The sequence below is a fragment of the Colossoma macropomum genome, unplaced genomic scaffold (genome assembly GCF_904425465.1).
Source record: "Colossoma macropomum unplaced genomic scaffold, Colossoma_macropomum, whole genome shotgun sequence".
NCBI classification, from domain to species: Eukaryota; Metazoa; Chordata; class Actinopteri; order Characiformes; family Serrasalmidae; genus Colossoma; species Colossoma macropomum.
In genome coordinates this window covers 29,927,035-29,942,162 of record NW_023494784.1, presented here as the reverse complement: position 1 = coordinate 29,942,162, position 15,128 = coordinate 29,927,035, and the positions used below count along the sequence as shown (strand labels likewise).

Below are 15,128 nucleotides of genomic sequence, written 5' to 3'. Positions count from 1 at the left end.
TACATGATTTTTACTCCTGACAGACTAGCTGCAGACTCAGAAGCGAATGGGGAACGGCCAGAGACTGATGCTCCACTACAGCCAGCAGATGATGGTGCGTTGTGTTGCTGTTTCCGTTTACGGTGGTCCTATTCTTTCACTTAGTTTGACGGGTTTGTGTACTGCACCCACACATAAGGAAAGACGTTCAAAAGCATAATGGGAGAAAATTGATAAATGAAAGTAGACGTTGTAGTTTGTGATTGTGTCTCTTTTATTTATTTTATTATTTTCTCTCTGTGTTTAGCTGATTTTAAGGACAGCACTGAAGCAGCCTCTGTGACTACGGAAGACTACACAGCTACAAAGGAAGAGAGTACTTCCACAGCAGTCGTCTCACAGGACAGTGCATTCCAGGGTCCTGCCTCATCACACACATATACAATCACACAAACTCAGCGAGCAGAGCCTCAGGCACCTCCTAGGCCCGGCCCTGTGGAAGCCTCAGGGCAAGGGGTGCAGAATGCTGCCCCCGCTGTAGCCAGTGTGCATCATGCGCACATGCAGATTCAAACAGATATGTGGTGCGAGTCTACTGAAAATGAGCCTTCAACCAGACCAACCCAACTGATCCCTGCTCCGCCCTCAGCCTCAGCCAGCTCAAAGCGGGACATGGCTACATCTACAGAGGAGCTTCAAATGCCAGACATTCAGCAAGCTTTGGTTCACAACCCTGAGACACAGACATCCATATGCACTCACACCCCTGAGAGCCAGACATCAACACATACCCTGGCTTCTGAGGGTCAGCTGTCCACACAAATTCCCTCAGCCACTAAAGCAGGCAGCTTGCAGTACATTGCAGAGTCCGAGCCTAAGCCCAAACCCTCCAACGAGCTCACCCGTGACTATATCCCCAAAGTGGGCATGACCACCTACACCATTGTGCCTCAGAGGTCCTTGGACAAGCTGCGTTTCTTTGAGGTGGAGTTGACACTTGAGTCCCCCAGCATGGCTGGAGCTCAGGAGCTGAGTGCTGAGGGTTCGGAAGGTTTGGGGCATCCCCTTGGTATGTCATCCCAGGCTACAGCGCCTCCTCATTCCACAAATGGCCCTGCTGCACCGCTTAAGTCTGGCAGCAGTGAACTGTCCCACTCTGTTCCCTCATCTCCAGCATCGCCTGAGGCTGGTGGCTCCTCTTTCACAGCAGATAGAGGAGGCCCTGAGGTTAAGGAGAAGAAAGCTCCACCTGCGACCAGGCCCAAACCAGCTTCTTTCCGCTTACCACAGCACAAAAGAACACCTGGGAGTTATGTAAGCTCAGCAGCAGTGCGGAGCATGAGTGTGAGCGACAGCAGTAGCAGCAGCACTGCCGGAGGGGACCAGAGGGAGGCCCTAGGCAGCCCACTTAGAGAAAGTTACCCTGGGGCAACACAGGAGAACTCCCCCCCTCCTCCACCACCCATCCAATGTAAAGAGAAAAAAGAGACTGCAGAAGTACAGCATGTTGCTTCACTGCTGCCTCTTCTGAAACAGCAAGAGCCAGAGCGAGCCACTCCAGTGCTCTCACCAAGAGAAGCTGAAGTGTCCAGTGGGACAGGACGCCCCCTGCTGCCCCGCCAGATGAGTCTTCCTTCCAGGGAACCAACTGCTGGTCTGAGTCTGGAGAAGCTGCGTAGCTTTGCGGCACCCAAGCCATACTCACCCACCACACCATCCCGCTTTGCCCAGGCTGTCTCTTCCGCAGTGAAAAGGTCACAGTCCCTTAGCCTCAGTCCCGTGGGGCAGTATGGCCGCAAGGTGCCCCTGGCACTCACCCAACGCAGTCCCATCAGAGAGTCTCTTGACTTGCTCGAGTCTCCCACTAGCACTGTGAGTATGACTTTGGTTTTGGGTTTGAACCCCATGAACTCTACTTATTTCTCAGTTGTTCATTTTACAGCTATGACACAGTCATAGTATTAGTATTAGTCATAGTCACAGTATTACACAGTCACTTTTATGAAACTATTGTACACTCCAGCAAGATGGGAGCAGCTGCTAATTAAAGCTGCTAATTGCATTGGCACTTTTTATTTGTCTTTCTCCAACAAAAGTAAATATCCAGTTAAAAAGTTACACTGAATACTCACGATAGGCAGTGAATGGTAAACTGAATATGATGCCTTTTATTATTACCCTGACGCATATGCCTTAGTCATCTACGTCCCGGAGTGACCTGTCTCCTTCTCTTGAGCTGATGTCACCCAGGTCATCGCAGAGTGTACTCAATAAGGGAAGAAGGCACTGTTCTTTTCTTTCAACCTGCACAATGTGCCATTTTCCCTCTGTGGCGTCACAACACAGCACCTCTGAGAAAAGCTTTTGTTTGATGATGGGATAGAGTGTGCGTGCGGCTGTATGCGTTGACAGATGATCCTGTGCATTTGTTTCTCTCTGGTGTCAGACAAAACCTCCATCTGAGAGCATGCGTGTGAGGTGTGTCACAGTGTCAATGTCTCCATCATCAGCCAGCTGCCTGAGGGAGCACTTTGTGTGTACGTGTGCGTGTGTGAAGCTCTTTGACTTGTGCTTGCTTGGTAACAGTCAATCGGTGTCAGGATATCCACAGCTTAAACATGCTGTATTTGATTGTGTGCATTTCCCCAGGGCAGCACATTCCCACTTCTTCTCCGTAACATTCCTTTTGTGTCCAAGTGTGTATATTTGTACACTCACAGCATGAATGTGTCATTTGTGTATGTGTGTGTGTGTTTACATTTTGTAATGTATGCACACGTGAATCCCTAAGGCAGAGTGTGTAACGGTCTCTGTGATATGCCATTGAGTTGTTTCGTAAGGGACAGATCAAAACAAGGGATGGGCATTTCAATGCAAGTTGATATTCGAATTTGTAAAGAATGATTCAAATACCGCCATAGAATACAGTGTTATACAAATATATGGCAAAATGAACTTTCTGTTCATCAGCGCTTTTCTGTGATGCTTCCTGTGTGCTCCAGCTGTGCTTTGTACTACCTGCTAGACCCTCTGGCGGCATGCTTTGGTGCTTCTCACCAGTAGCCTTTAGCCAGCCACAGTAGAATTTCTATGCTTCCTTCTTTGGACTAAGCGTAAGAAACTATGACCAAAATGTAAAATGCTGGCTCTACATTGCCCTATGGCAGAGTGCTGAGTTTACACCACTCATAGTTCTGAGCTGAGAATGAATAACTTGAAAGAGAAGTTACTTTGCATATCAAAAATCCTTACTTACTATTAGATTTTTAAAATTATTATATGACTATTCGAATATTTGAGAAATCTTACCCATCACTAAATAAAATAGCATGTTCTTTCTTGTTTGGTCTCAGCTAGGCTGCATGCACCTCTCTCAGCACTAACTGTATGCATGTGTGTTTTTTTTGTAGGATGTAGACAGTGGATATGAACAGAGGAAGACAGACAGTGAAATTCCTTCAGCAGATTGCAGTGACCTAGCACTAAGCGCTCCTCATACTGAAGCTGAGGGCACGTGGAAGAATGGAACGACCAATCTCTCATCAGTGAGTGAGCGTAACTGTCCTGTACAGGGGTACTTTCTAAACCTGACCCTAGGAGTACCCTTGTCCTGCATATTTTGGTGATTGTCCTGCTCTGACACACCTGATCCAACTAATAATCCAACTGAACTGAAATGTTCAGGGCAAGGGTTCTCCAGGACTAAGGCTGAGAACCTCTGCTCTACAGTGAGCCTTAACGTTCACTATGATGGTCCACAGGATGATTCTAACACAGCTTGAAGCACTAGAGATACCGATATGATTCCGATATAATTGTACATTCCTATTAATAATTACTCCAGAATCTGTTTCAAGAAATCATACAGCGGCCCCAAGAAGTATTTGGACACTTCACCCATTTACCATTTAACCATTGATACACTTCATAAAATGTTTAATAAAATGATATTTGTGTAACACTTTTAGCACAACATCAAACTCAAGGTAGACTCTGTGCAGATAAAGCCTGGGGAACAGTTCCAAACAGACTGCACTAAAAAAACTGTAAAGCACAGAGGTGGAAACATCAAAGTCTGGGGCTGTTTTTCTAACAGTGGTGTCAAGTGAGCTTGTATTTATTGGATCATGAACACAGAAGTGTGCAATGACATTCTGGATGCAAACCTGCAGAAATCTGCAAAGGAACTGCTCAAACAATAACGACCAGTCACCTTTTAAAAGAAGACTTTGCCAAAATGGCCTGTTTAAAATAAATGCCACTTGGTTTGTGTTTATTAAACCGTGACTTAATAGATTTTTAAGCATGGCAGAAATGTTGGCATCTATACATGGCAACATTTAACCAGTCTGATACTGGAAAAAAGGCAAACTCAGTTGTAATTTTAACTTTTGTTTTAATTACACTGACAGTAAATAGTATTGCAAAGGAGTTCCACTGATTTTTGATAAAAAAATTCTGTATTATTAAATGGTTAAAATGTAAACAAAGTCATTCAGAGTGGTTTGATCTGAAATGCTCCATTCTAAAGCAACTTAAAGAGTCAAAATTGTTTACAGTGGTGGTGATAGGAACTGGATATCATTCATGGTGGAGAGGTACATACAAGCTGTTCAAAGGCAAAATAGTAATAAAAAAAAAGTTAAAAAGTAGAAAAAAGTGTTTTTTATTTAAAAAATAAATCAGCATTACACATAAGAAGTATGTTCACAAGTGGTTTTGGATAGTAAATAAAGTAGAAATACACTATATAAAGTAGTTACACTAAAGACATTGCAACCCCTGATTCCTGTCACCATCTCTGTAAAGAAATCAGTGTCAGTAAATTTCTCTACAAATTTGCCCTAACTCAGGTTTATCTGTATTTGTTTGCAGGGTTCTGTGGTGTCTCCTGTGATATGTCCTGTGCCGAAGAGTTCACCAGATGCAGCACAGTGTCAGGAGGAATAAAGCATCTCTCCACTTCAGCTTTGATCCCACTGTGCCTTAGTGTGCACTTTTAAGCTTAGTGCCTCTGTCCTTTGGACTTTCCAACCATCCCACACGTTTTTCATTTTCTGTCTACACTGAGGACACTGCAGCTCAGCATCTTTAAACCAGGGCAGTTTCAGCCTTGGCGGGCTACAGCTCCTTGTTCTAATGTTCCTGATCTGATTCAGTTCATCAAAGGGTTGAGGATTAGTTGATTAGTTGCAAAAGGTGGGTTAGAGTACAGAAGCAACTATACTGTACACTGCTGTGGCCTTGTAGGACTGCAAATGCCAATCCCTACTGTAAACTGCCCTCTGGTCTCTTTTCTGTCTGCAGTGTGCCTGAGTATGAGTGTGGAATAAAACTGATCTAGGGTCAGTTTTTGATTCTCATATCTTATTCATTGTAAAAAAAAGACTGGCTTTTACATCAGCACTCTTACTTGGAAATATTTAATGCAGTATATATCGCCCTGGCTTCCTTGTGATATTGAGCAAACGTGGAGCACCTGGGGGAATTAAATCACTGGGGTTTAAACCTCTGACCTAACTTATTATGCAGGAGACTTACTGAGTCTGTAATTGTTTGGAGATTTATCAGCATGTATTGTGTTTATTTTATTCTCACTCAAATTTATTATGTTGAAATCTTTATTAATTGCCATATGTTGAAACATTTATATTGATTCTGAACCTTGTTGAGTTGTTTTATGTGATTTCCATTAATTATGAATATGTTCAGTTTTATGGAAGATGGTTTGTTTTTCTTTAACTTATTAGGCGTAGGATGTAGAATACTGTTATCAGCCATGGAAAAAGGTACTCAAGTACACCAAACTGGTGTTGTTGTATACCTGTGTGCATGTATACTGAACACATACCTTTTGTGCTGGTAAACACTACTAGTACGCATTACATAATTGTAAATTACATGGATCACAATGACGTAAGCAGTATGTAATGGCGTGCACATACACATAGATTATACTGCATATGTGGGTGTTATGCATAACAAACAAATAAGAGGGCTGCCAAAAAACAGTTAATGTTTTCAACAAAGCTGAGCTAAGAGAGAAAGACACTGGTCTGCTCTTGCTGAAAATACTGCTGTAATATCTGAAATGATTCCCAGTCTGTGCATTAAAGTATAACACATGAGTCATTCATGAATGGGCTTATTGCTTGTGTTTCACTCACTCGAGCTCAAGAGAGCTGCGAGACATGCTGTTCAGATAACATTACGTAGCACATAGGCTTAGAGGGCTATCCAGTCATGGTCATGTGGATTTGATCATCGTGTAGCCTACTGTACCTCCCCTTGAGTACATCCATACAGTGTAAATGAAACACAATATAATTAATAAACCCAAGTTTTCTTTGATAAATGTTTTTAACCCAAACAAAGTGTTTGTTCCTGCTTATGGAAGGATTCATTAACAGACACTGATAAAACAGACTCAAATACAACATCCTACATTGATTCCCCTACTACTGTCAACTATGTCTTAAAGGGAAAGGCCACTGATTTTTCAAAATTTCTGCATAATTCAATTATTGTGACCCTTAATTACCATAAACGTAGTCATTCTTTTTGGGCATTGTAGAGAAACTTACTGACTCAGTTTTCTTTACAATGGCAGTCATAGGAACCAGAAATCATGATGTCTACAATGCAAATATATCCATTTTATTTACTAACCAAAATTCAGTGAATCTACAAGGGTCTTCTACATGTTTATATATATAATGATGATAACAGCCTGGAGGTATTTTAAAACTTTTTCAGACCGAAGACTTAATGTAAAAGTACCATTAAACAATGTCTCGGGAATCAGGCAATGTATTCATAACGTTTCCTGTAATAGCTTTCTGTGGTGTAGCTTTTAGAGGCGTTAGACTCTTTGGATATCTGGTTCCTATCACCACCACTGTGAACAATTATCAATCGTTAAGTTTCTCTAGAACGGACCGTTTCATATTAAACCACTCTGACTCTGTTTACATCTTAATGATGTCATAATGCAGAAATTTAGAAAAATCAGTGGAATTCCCCTTTAAGACGGTAAGCGCAGCTAGGTGCACGTGGGACGCTTAGGAGGACTTTAAGGACTTTACGCATTACACTAGCCTTTAGACGACGCTTAAAAAACATGGAAATATTCATTTAGAGTCCATATACAAGGCGTCACCTCAAAGCCCAGTCACAATACCGTGACGTAGCGTTTATGCATGAGAAATAAGTGGCGCCCCTTAACCCAGTGAGCGCGCGCGGTGCCGGACAGCCATGGGAGCAGTAAGAGCGCTTCACAGCTCCGGACAGCAGGTACAGCAGGTACAGTGCTTCAGCCTACTTCAGTTCACACCTGTAAACTATCCGATAGCCATTATTAGTTATTATAGTTCATTTATTTATTCTACTTTGTATTCCTCCGAGCTAGTCCTCCATACCAGCGCTAGAACTCATTCGCATACAGTGTAGGTTACTGTACATCATCACAGATCAACGCTCTGTCTGAGACGCCTGTAAACAGTCAGGCACCAATGCCAATTCATAAACGACTACTTTTTAGTCTGTCTCGGCGATATTCTGCGTTTTAGTTGAGCTCTATTGGAGGAGGAATGCCTCAATCGAACAGGTAGGCTGTGCTGGCGCTGCTGCAGGTACATGGCGTGCAGGATTTTATTACTGTTGTCTTGTCTTTTTAGCAAATCTACAGCTGTTCCTAAAATTTTAGCGTTTGTTTCGAGCGTTTTAGGGAATCGAAGAGTGTGCTTAGTGCTTAAGTCAGAAGAATGGGAACTTTACCTTCTCTGCGGACCACCGCTGGGTTTGGTATTTATTCCAAGAAGGCGAGCAGCAATTGTTAGAGGAATTTACATGCACATCGCCAGGGGGTTTGATTAGGGCTAAATTTCTCTTCAAATGTTAGTGCCACCTATTGGTAAGGCAGAGAAAGTCATTGGCATGTATTAAAGTACATTATTTGCCTTATTTTTTGTAACGTGTTCTGAAGATCACAGAATCCGCACAAGGTCTGAATTGCTCACATTCAGGGTCTACACATGGACTAGCCTCATACTCTCAAAATATTTAAAGGGGAATTCCATCTTTTTTCAAATGGTTCATTGTAGAGAAACTTACCAACTCCTATCTTCTTTGCAGCTGTGGTGATGGGAACCAGGGGTCACAATGTCTGCAAAACAAAAATAATTTTATTTACTATCCAAAGCAGTTGGTGAACCTGTGCAATGTTGGTAATGGTAAAGTAGTAGTACATTCAAAAGAATACATTTTCTTTTGGGTACTATTTTGCCTTACAGTATCCTACATTTACCTCCCCACCATAAATAGACGTTTAAACATGCATTTCAGGGCAAATCTTTATTGCGAAACTATTGTAAAACAATGTCTCAGGAATCAGAGAGTGTATTCTCAGCTATCTCATGTAATAACTTTCTGTGATGTAGCTTTTAGATGCATTACACCTAAGTTTCTCAAATGGTGCATTTCACCTTAAGCAACTCTGAATGAAATTGTGTGGAAATAAAAAAACAAAAAGGGAAATTCCCTTTAAATCCAGATTGGTTTTGAAGTGATAATCTGTACTATTTCACTGTATAGTCTAGATGTATTTGAAGTTGGCATGACTCATAACATAGGAGAGACCTTTAGGGCCTGTCTCCTGGACAGGGATCAAACCTAACCAGAAAATATCCATTCAAATCCTGTGTACTCTAGGACTAGGCTTAAACCCTGTCCAGGAAACAAAGGCCCATAAAGTTTTCTAGACTAGTTCTCATGAAGTGCACTCCCTTAACAGAGAAAAAATTGAAGAATGCCATTGTTTACAGCTTCCACAAATCAGTGCTACATTTGTCTTTACATTACTCAGGGAAACAATGTGTGCAGATAAAGATCTGAAAAGTTTACCTGCCTAGCTATGGATATGACAAGAAGCTTTCTGGCACTGCGCTTTTCAGCTAGTCCTCCCCATGCTCACTGTGGGTCACAGAGCTCATTTGTCTTTCTGGTTCCTTACCACTTTTCCCCAGACATGCAAAGTGAGTTTTAGTAACATGATTGCATGGTAATGGCACATTGCACTTAAGAGGATGAATGTAGAAACTGCAGTGCTAGAGAGCAGTGGGCTGTATGCGTGGTTGGGCGCATGCTTCATGCTATAATTACCCGCTCCTCTCTGTCTTTTATATTACCTGGTTCATGCACTGAAATGAAAAGGCATGTGAGAGTCACTCCTCAACAAGTTCCCTGCATGACATTCATCAACAACAGGCCCCACAGATTGTCAGTTTCTTCAGAGAACTTTTATGACAGTGTGATTTGACATATTACAGTGCAATAACAATAACAACACTGACAAGTAAAGGAAGTCATGTGTCGCTTGGCCTTCACGGTTTGTTGTCATTGCTTGACATATTGTGACGATGCTATTCTAAAACATTCTGTGTTGATTATCCATTTTTTAAAAGGAGGATTACTGTGTAAAGAAAGCACATTCTATAACGCTCTCCTATTTTGTGATTACTTTGTTCAGACCTTATCCTATATGGTTATAAGGCCGTAATAGTCTACATATACCAAATCTGACCAGTTAACAAATAAAGTATAATAATGTAGGAATTACTATGTTCCATGTTTCTTTAAAAAAACTTTTAAAAAAAGGTTCAAGGATCCTCTTCTTCACCCAGTCCTTGCCTTTAACTAAATTATACAGTTAGTGTGGATTCTATGCTCAGATGTCTAAATGACTGAGTGTGTGGATAAGGCATACTGTTTTATGTGTAGAAGAACAAATTCAATCAAATGTAATTTAACAACCTATAATTCTTTGCCTCTTACCTACTAAAATAACATACCTCCATCGTTAGTCACAGATTTCAGTGGGGTGAAACTTTCAGCCAATAATCACTCTACAAAACTACAGGAATTTAAGTTTGTATTTATTAGCACAAATCCTTTGTGCAGCCTCCAGCTTCAAAACTCTAATCTTCCCTCTTCAGCTTTTTAGATTTCTGTACTGAGCTCATGAATGACCTCATCGCAAAACCACAGTCAGCTACAGAGAGACCTGTGTAGCAGCAGCAGGCATATGTGGAGCAAGCTCTCACCCACAGGATAAAGTAAGTTTATTATATTGTTAATGTTTATGGTCGCACACAGACACACATACAGTTTTGTAATCCTATCTATGTGAGGTATTTCCAGTGACTTCTGTGTTACTGTAGCTACGTAAGACTCTACCTGCACCTAACCTTTACTCTGACCTTGAATCAGTAACCTATTAGAAAATATTGTAGCTCTTTTACTTTTTTTCACAAAAAAAGTTAAAAATGAGAAAAAAGGTAAATTGTAATAGAAATTAATTTAAACAGATTTTCTCTTCGGAAAGTGGTGTTGGTCCATAAACTGTGAAAGTTTCATATAATGTAAAGGGCAACTGGTGCTTACAAATTATTTTAAAAAAAGCTTTGAGCAATAAAATAGAGACATACATAAAATTAATACTTATTGTATTAATTTTATTTGTATTTTTTTTTTATTTGTATTTTTATTCTATTTTTCTAATTCTAATTTTTAGTCTTTTGCATATTTTGAGCTCAGCAGCTGTCCTTTAAATTGTGTGAAAATTTCATGATTGGACCAACAGAAATGCTTCAGAATTGCTTTGAATAAAATCTCTTTACATTAACTTACATTGAAACTCCTGTAAAGTTACCATTTTGGAGATACAAGGTTTTGTTCTGGCAGCAGAGATGTATATGTGTGTACATATATTGTGTGTGTTGTACACATCTGCTCATTTAACATCAAAATCAAGGGTATTCATATGGGGTTTGTCCCTCTTTGCTGCAGTAACAGTCTCTTCTGGTAAGGCTTTACTCTAGATGTTGGAACACTGCTGGGAGGACTTGACTGCATTCAGCCACAAGAGCAAGGTCAGGTCAGGTTGGATGATTAACAAGGTTATGTTGGATGATTAGTTCAGAATCACAAACGCCATTCCAACTCATCCCAAAGGTATTCCATGGTGCTCCTTGACTCCAGAGAACACTAGATACTCAATGTTGTATGTCAGCTTATAAACACATGCATAGCATATACATTCTATGTCCTACATCTGTGTCCAGTGCAAATCTAATGAAAAAAATATTATTTAAAAAAACTAAAAATACATTGCTAGTGGAAATGACTTTGTCTTAATGATCTCAAACTAGCTTTGTTTTTGAACAAAGTGAGTGAAAGTGAAGGGTTTCTGTTGTTTCAGCAGTGGTATGTGGTGCTCACTAAGGCACAAACTGTATTCTACAACTTTTTTCTCTATCTATACAAATGTTTTACTCCTGCAATAGAAATGCCATCTAAACGTCTTTCAGAAGAAGACATTAGTCAACAGTGTGTTTCAGTGGTTTTGTTACTAACTAGTACCACATATCAGTGCTCTTAACTAAATATATTCTCAGAAAGTTGCAAGAGGTTTTTGTGAGAGAAGTCAGATGTTTAGAATGTGACTGATTTCAAAGACTAGTTTATTTATGTGATTATTATATCTGCATTAGTATGAAATCATAGCAGCAAATGTAGATAAGCTGTACACTTTCATTAATCTGATTTTTACTTCACATAAAATATAAAAGCAATACCAATGCTGCTCATGTAAACATTGCATTAACATTGCACAGAATAGCAATTCTGAGAGGCTTTTCCTTGTAGTTTGTGTCACAGTCAATTGTATATTAATCAAAAGTGTGATTTTGACTTCTGGCGTTAGGTCAATGTGAAAGGCTGCAAGTGATTTATCTCATTACTAGTATGCCTGTAATATCATATTATTTTTTTTTAAATCAATATCATGCAGCCCTGACTGAACTAACAGTTATACATGAGCAGGCAGTTATATGTCCAACACAGAGCATAGCCTTTTATTTCCTCTTGAGTGTTAATATATAACCAAATGTAGTAACCTTGGTGGTAAATTAGTCTGTTTGATTTAGTAGCGGATTTGTGTATCTCAGAAAGGCTAAACTCGCGAATCAACAGCAACTGTCTCACTAACTGATTGTGTGAGGCTGGTCGAGGTCATTGGATTTGCTATTATTATCCAGGGCCCTTTTACCCAAAATTTCACACTCTTAAGATCTAAACTGTTGTCTCTGAAATATTATAATGATTTATAAAGCTGTCATGCTTTAAACCAGACCCAGCTCATTTGTAGCTTTTGAGAGATGCTGTTCTTTCTGTACTGTGTTTAAATACTGGTATAACCAGTTTTTTTATCAGAGCCTTCAAATGGTACAAAACTAATAAGTATTTGCATTTTCTACGAACCCTGAGCTGTTGCCCCAAGACACTGCTTTTGTTCCATTCTGGTTCTATTGTCATTTTTTCATGTTGCCTTGTTGCCAGATTAATGCATAGTACAAAAAGAGATAGCAAAAAGAGTTTTGGGGTAACATTTTACAATCTTAGGAAATAGAACTACTCACTGAAATGTTTTAAATGCTTGACCCCTCAATACTATTAAATGAGTGCACTTTAGATTCAGATTAGTGTTGAAACATGAACAAAATGGGAAGTATATGTTGCACAATGTTTGCTTTTTAGAATGAATTCTGCAAGTTTATGGCACATAGTCTTTAGTTCATAAGAATGTTTGGTGTTGTTTTGAGACCTGTGTAGGGATTCATTTTCAACCAGCTACTGAAATATGAAAATGCAATATGACCTGAGAAGTCTAATATGGTTATACATAAGTATGCATGGATGTGTAAGCCTGAGTGTTTATGTATGTGTGTGTATGTATCAGGGTTCCAACCCATTGTAAAAATCCTGGAAATGTATGGACTAGTTTTCCAGTCGTGGAAAACACCTGGAAAATGAGAAAACTGGTAATGTCTGAGCTGACATCACATGTTTTACCCATTTTAAGGAGCTAAAAACACAGAGAGTGATGATTATGCACTTATATGATTATTATATGATGTGCAAGATCATTTTATATGAACAAAAAAGCAGTGTTGTTGGTTTGCTGTTAATTTGCTCTTATTGTTCCCAGTTGTTTCACCATGATAGTGTTTTGGCTCCTAAGTGGTGCACCTCAGTGCAAGTCCAATCCTTTCGAACTCATGAGCTCAATGCGCAGAAATGCTATAGCCATTTAATAAGTAAATAATTATCAGTGCATTATTGGTAGTATTTTCACTGATAAATACAGAGCATACAATGTAACAAATGAAGCTGTAAGGGCCAACATGTGCAAGTGTTTGTTACTAATAAATAATGCACACTACTGTAAAATATGATTGATCATATAATTTGTATTTATTGGTTTGAAGGCTTTGAAAGTGCCGTGGGAAGTGAGGGTCAGTATCTAGAGCTTATCCCCTAGCAGATATAGTCTACCCACCTTTATTTTACCGGTAGAATCCCACTAAAATGGAATTGTTCTTATGTTGATTTCATACAGTCCTTAAAAGCTAAACAGTAATTGCCATGTGTATAAAGTACTGGTCACACCAGAGTTAAGCAGTGAATCATGTGATTATGGGTGGTCGTGGTATGATGTGAATTTGAAGGGAACGTATTGTATTTTTGAACCCCTAGATTTTTTGCAATGAGTGAATGAGGTCTACATCATTGGTTCTCAGTCCGGAAAGTCTCAGGCCTATTTTTGGGATCAGGTTTTGTTTTTCTCATCTGGGAATCTGTGACTTTAAAGTTCACCTAGATGTCAACGCAAAGTGAAATTACCCTCAACTGGCAGTGGATACCTTTTGCACATCCTGGAAATATTTGAATGAATTTTATTTTTCAACAGGCAATTTTGATTCACCACTGGTCTGGCCATGGCTTAAGTCAAAATGTCCTAGAAAAGAAAAAAAAAATTCTATAAAGACTGGGAACTCTATGTATGTCTATGCGTGTTTGTGTGAGTGCAGGGTATGAAGTAGTGTGCGAGTGTTTTCTGCTGTCATGGAGCTGGCGATGGCTCCTGATTTGGTGCTGCTCTCCTGCTAATGTAATTAGAAAGCATTTGCATTGACTGATTGCAGAAGAATGTGGTCAGGCCTATTTCTGGAATCACACTACTTTAACAGGCATACTCACATGCACAAACATGGACAGCCAAACATGCTCTCACACAAAGATATTGCTAAAAGCTTACCTAACTCCACTATGTGCCATTCTGTTTGCCAGTATGTTGCCATCTTTTGATTTTGGGGCTGGCTCTTCGGCTCATTTTTTCACTTTAGTGAGAGTGACATTGTTACTTGTTAATATAAAAATGAGCGTGAGACATGCACCTAATGAGACATGAGACCTTACCTAATTACATACACGCACACAGACATGCTTTCTTTACCTTTTCTACTAGCTAAGATTTAGAAAATGTTTCATCCGAGAGGACGAGACAAAAAAGCATCCACATTTCTATGTAACATCCCCGGATTCACGAAAGCCACAGGGCACATGGACAGGCTTATAATTAAACAGGATAGCTACATAACGAGCAGCGTATCATGCTCACATTTACATTTTTAAACGACGGAAAATAGCGCGAGACGAATTTGAATCCTAACGGCTGTAGGAGTTAGCGCCTGAAGACGACATTGAAATGAAAGGGAATAAGGTACCCAAACGTTTGAAAAGCGATATTAACTGTATTTAATGAAGCAACTGATATAATTTAGTCATTTGGGAGGAAAGGTCCGTTCCCTGACAGGAGACACAGCGGTCAGTGCTGTGACTGGTGGCATTTACTTGGAAGGTATTAAAGCAAGTAGCCAGTTATAGCTTACTAGCTAGCGGGCTAGGTAACCTGTGTATTTTGTCGTGCTGTCTGTCTCTTCTGTCTGAAGCTATCTTTAGGATTAAGATTAGGGGTATAAGACAACTTAATTTTTTTAAAGAATATCAAATTTGTCTTTCGTCACTCCGGCCGTGGTCCTACTTGATATGTAGGTTAAGACATTCCGTTAGCTTATCTGTTTGATCGGAAGTGTTTGACGCACAGTGTATCTGTCAGCTAGGTTGGCTATGTGTTGCTTGCCCTTTGTAGTTACAAGGAGACTCTGAGCTGCCAATGTGCCCAAAACTAAACTCCTCATCCCATATTTATCAAACGCTTCAGAGTAGGAACATTGATCTAAGATCAGGCA

The 15,128-nt window shown here is 39.9% G+C and overlaps 2 protein-coding genes across 6 annotated transcripts in view; both read left to right on the top strand.

Annotated features, from left to right (window-relative positions):
- cobll1b (cordon-bleu WH2 repeat protein-like 1b) overlaps window positions 1–6,115 on the top strand; it is a 42,499-nt gene extending 36,384 nt beyond the window's left edge. For all 4 annotated transcript variants that reach the window (XM_036567852.1, XM_036567845.1, XM_036567860.1 and 1 more), the window contains 4 exons: window positions 24–94; window positions 287–1,851; window positions 3,390–3,524; window positions 4,855–6,115. In XM_036567852.1, the coding sequence (XP_036423745.1) occupies window positions 24–94; window positions 287–1,851; window positions 3,390–3,524; window positions 4,855–4,929 (1,846 nt within the window). In that variant the 3' untranslated portion in view covers window positions 4,930–6,115. The remainder of the gene's footprint in view (window positions 1–23; window positions 95–286; window positions 1,852–3,389; window positions 3,525–4,854) is intronic.
- Window positions 6,116–7,171: 1,056 nt separating this feature from the next.
- grb14 (growth factor receptor-bound protein 14) overlaps window positions 7,172–15,128 on the top strand; it is a 57,218-nt gene continuing 49,261 nt past the window's right edge. Inside the window, exons 1-3 of one of the 2 annotated variants that reach the window (XM_036567888.1) lie at window positions 7,172–7,281; window positions 9,972–10,091; window positions 10,825–10,907. The gene's annotated coding sequence lies outside the window, so the exon portion shown is untranslated. The remainder of the gene's footprint in view (window positions 7,282–9,971; window positions 10,092–10,824; window positions 10,908–15,128) is intronic. The other variant, XM_036567880.1, reaches the window with a different exon arrangement.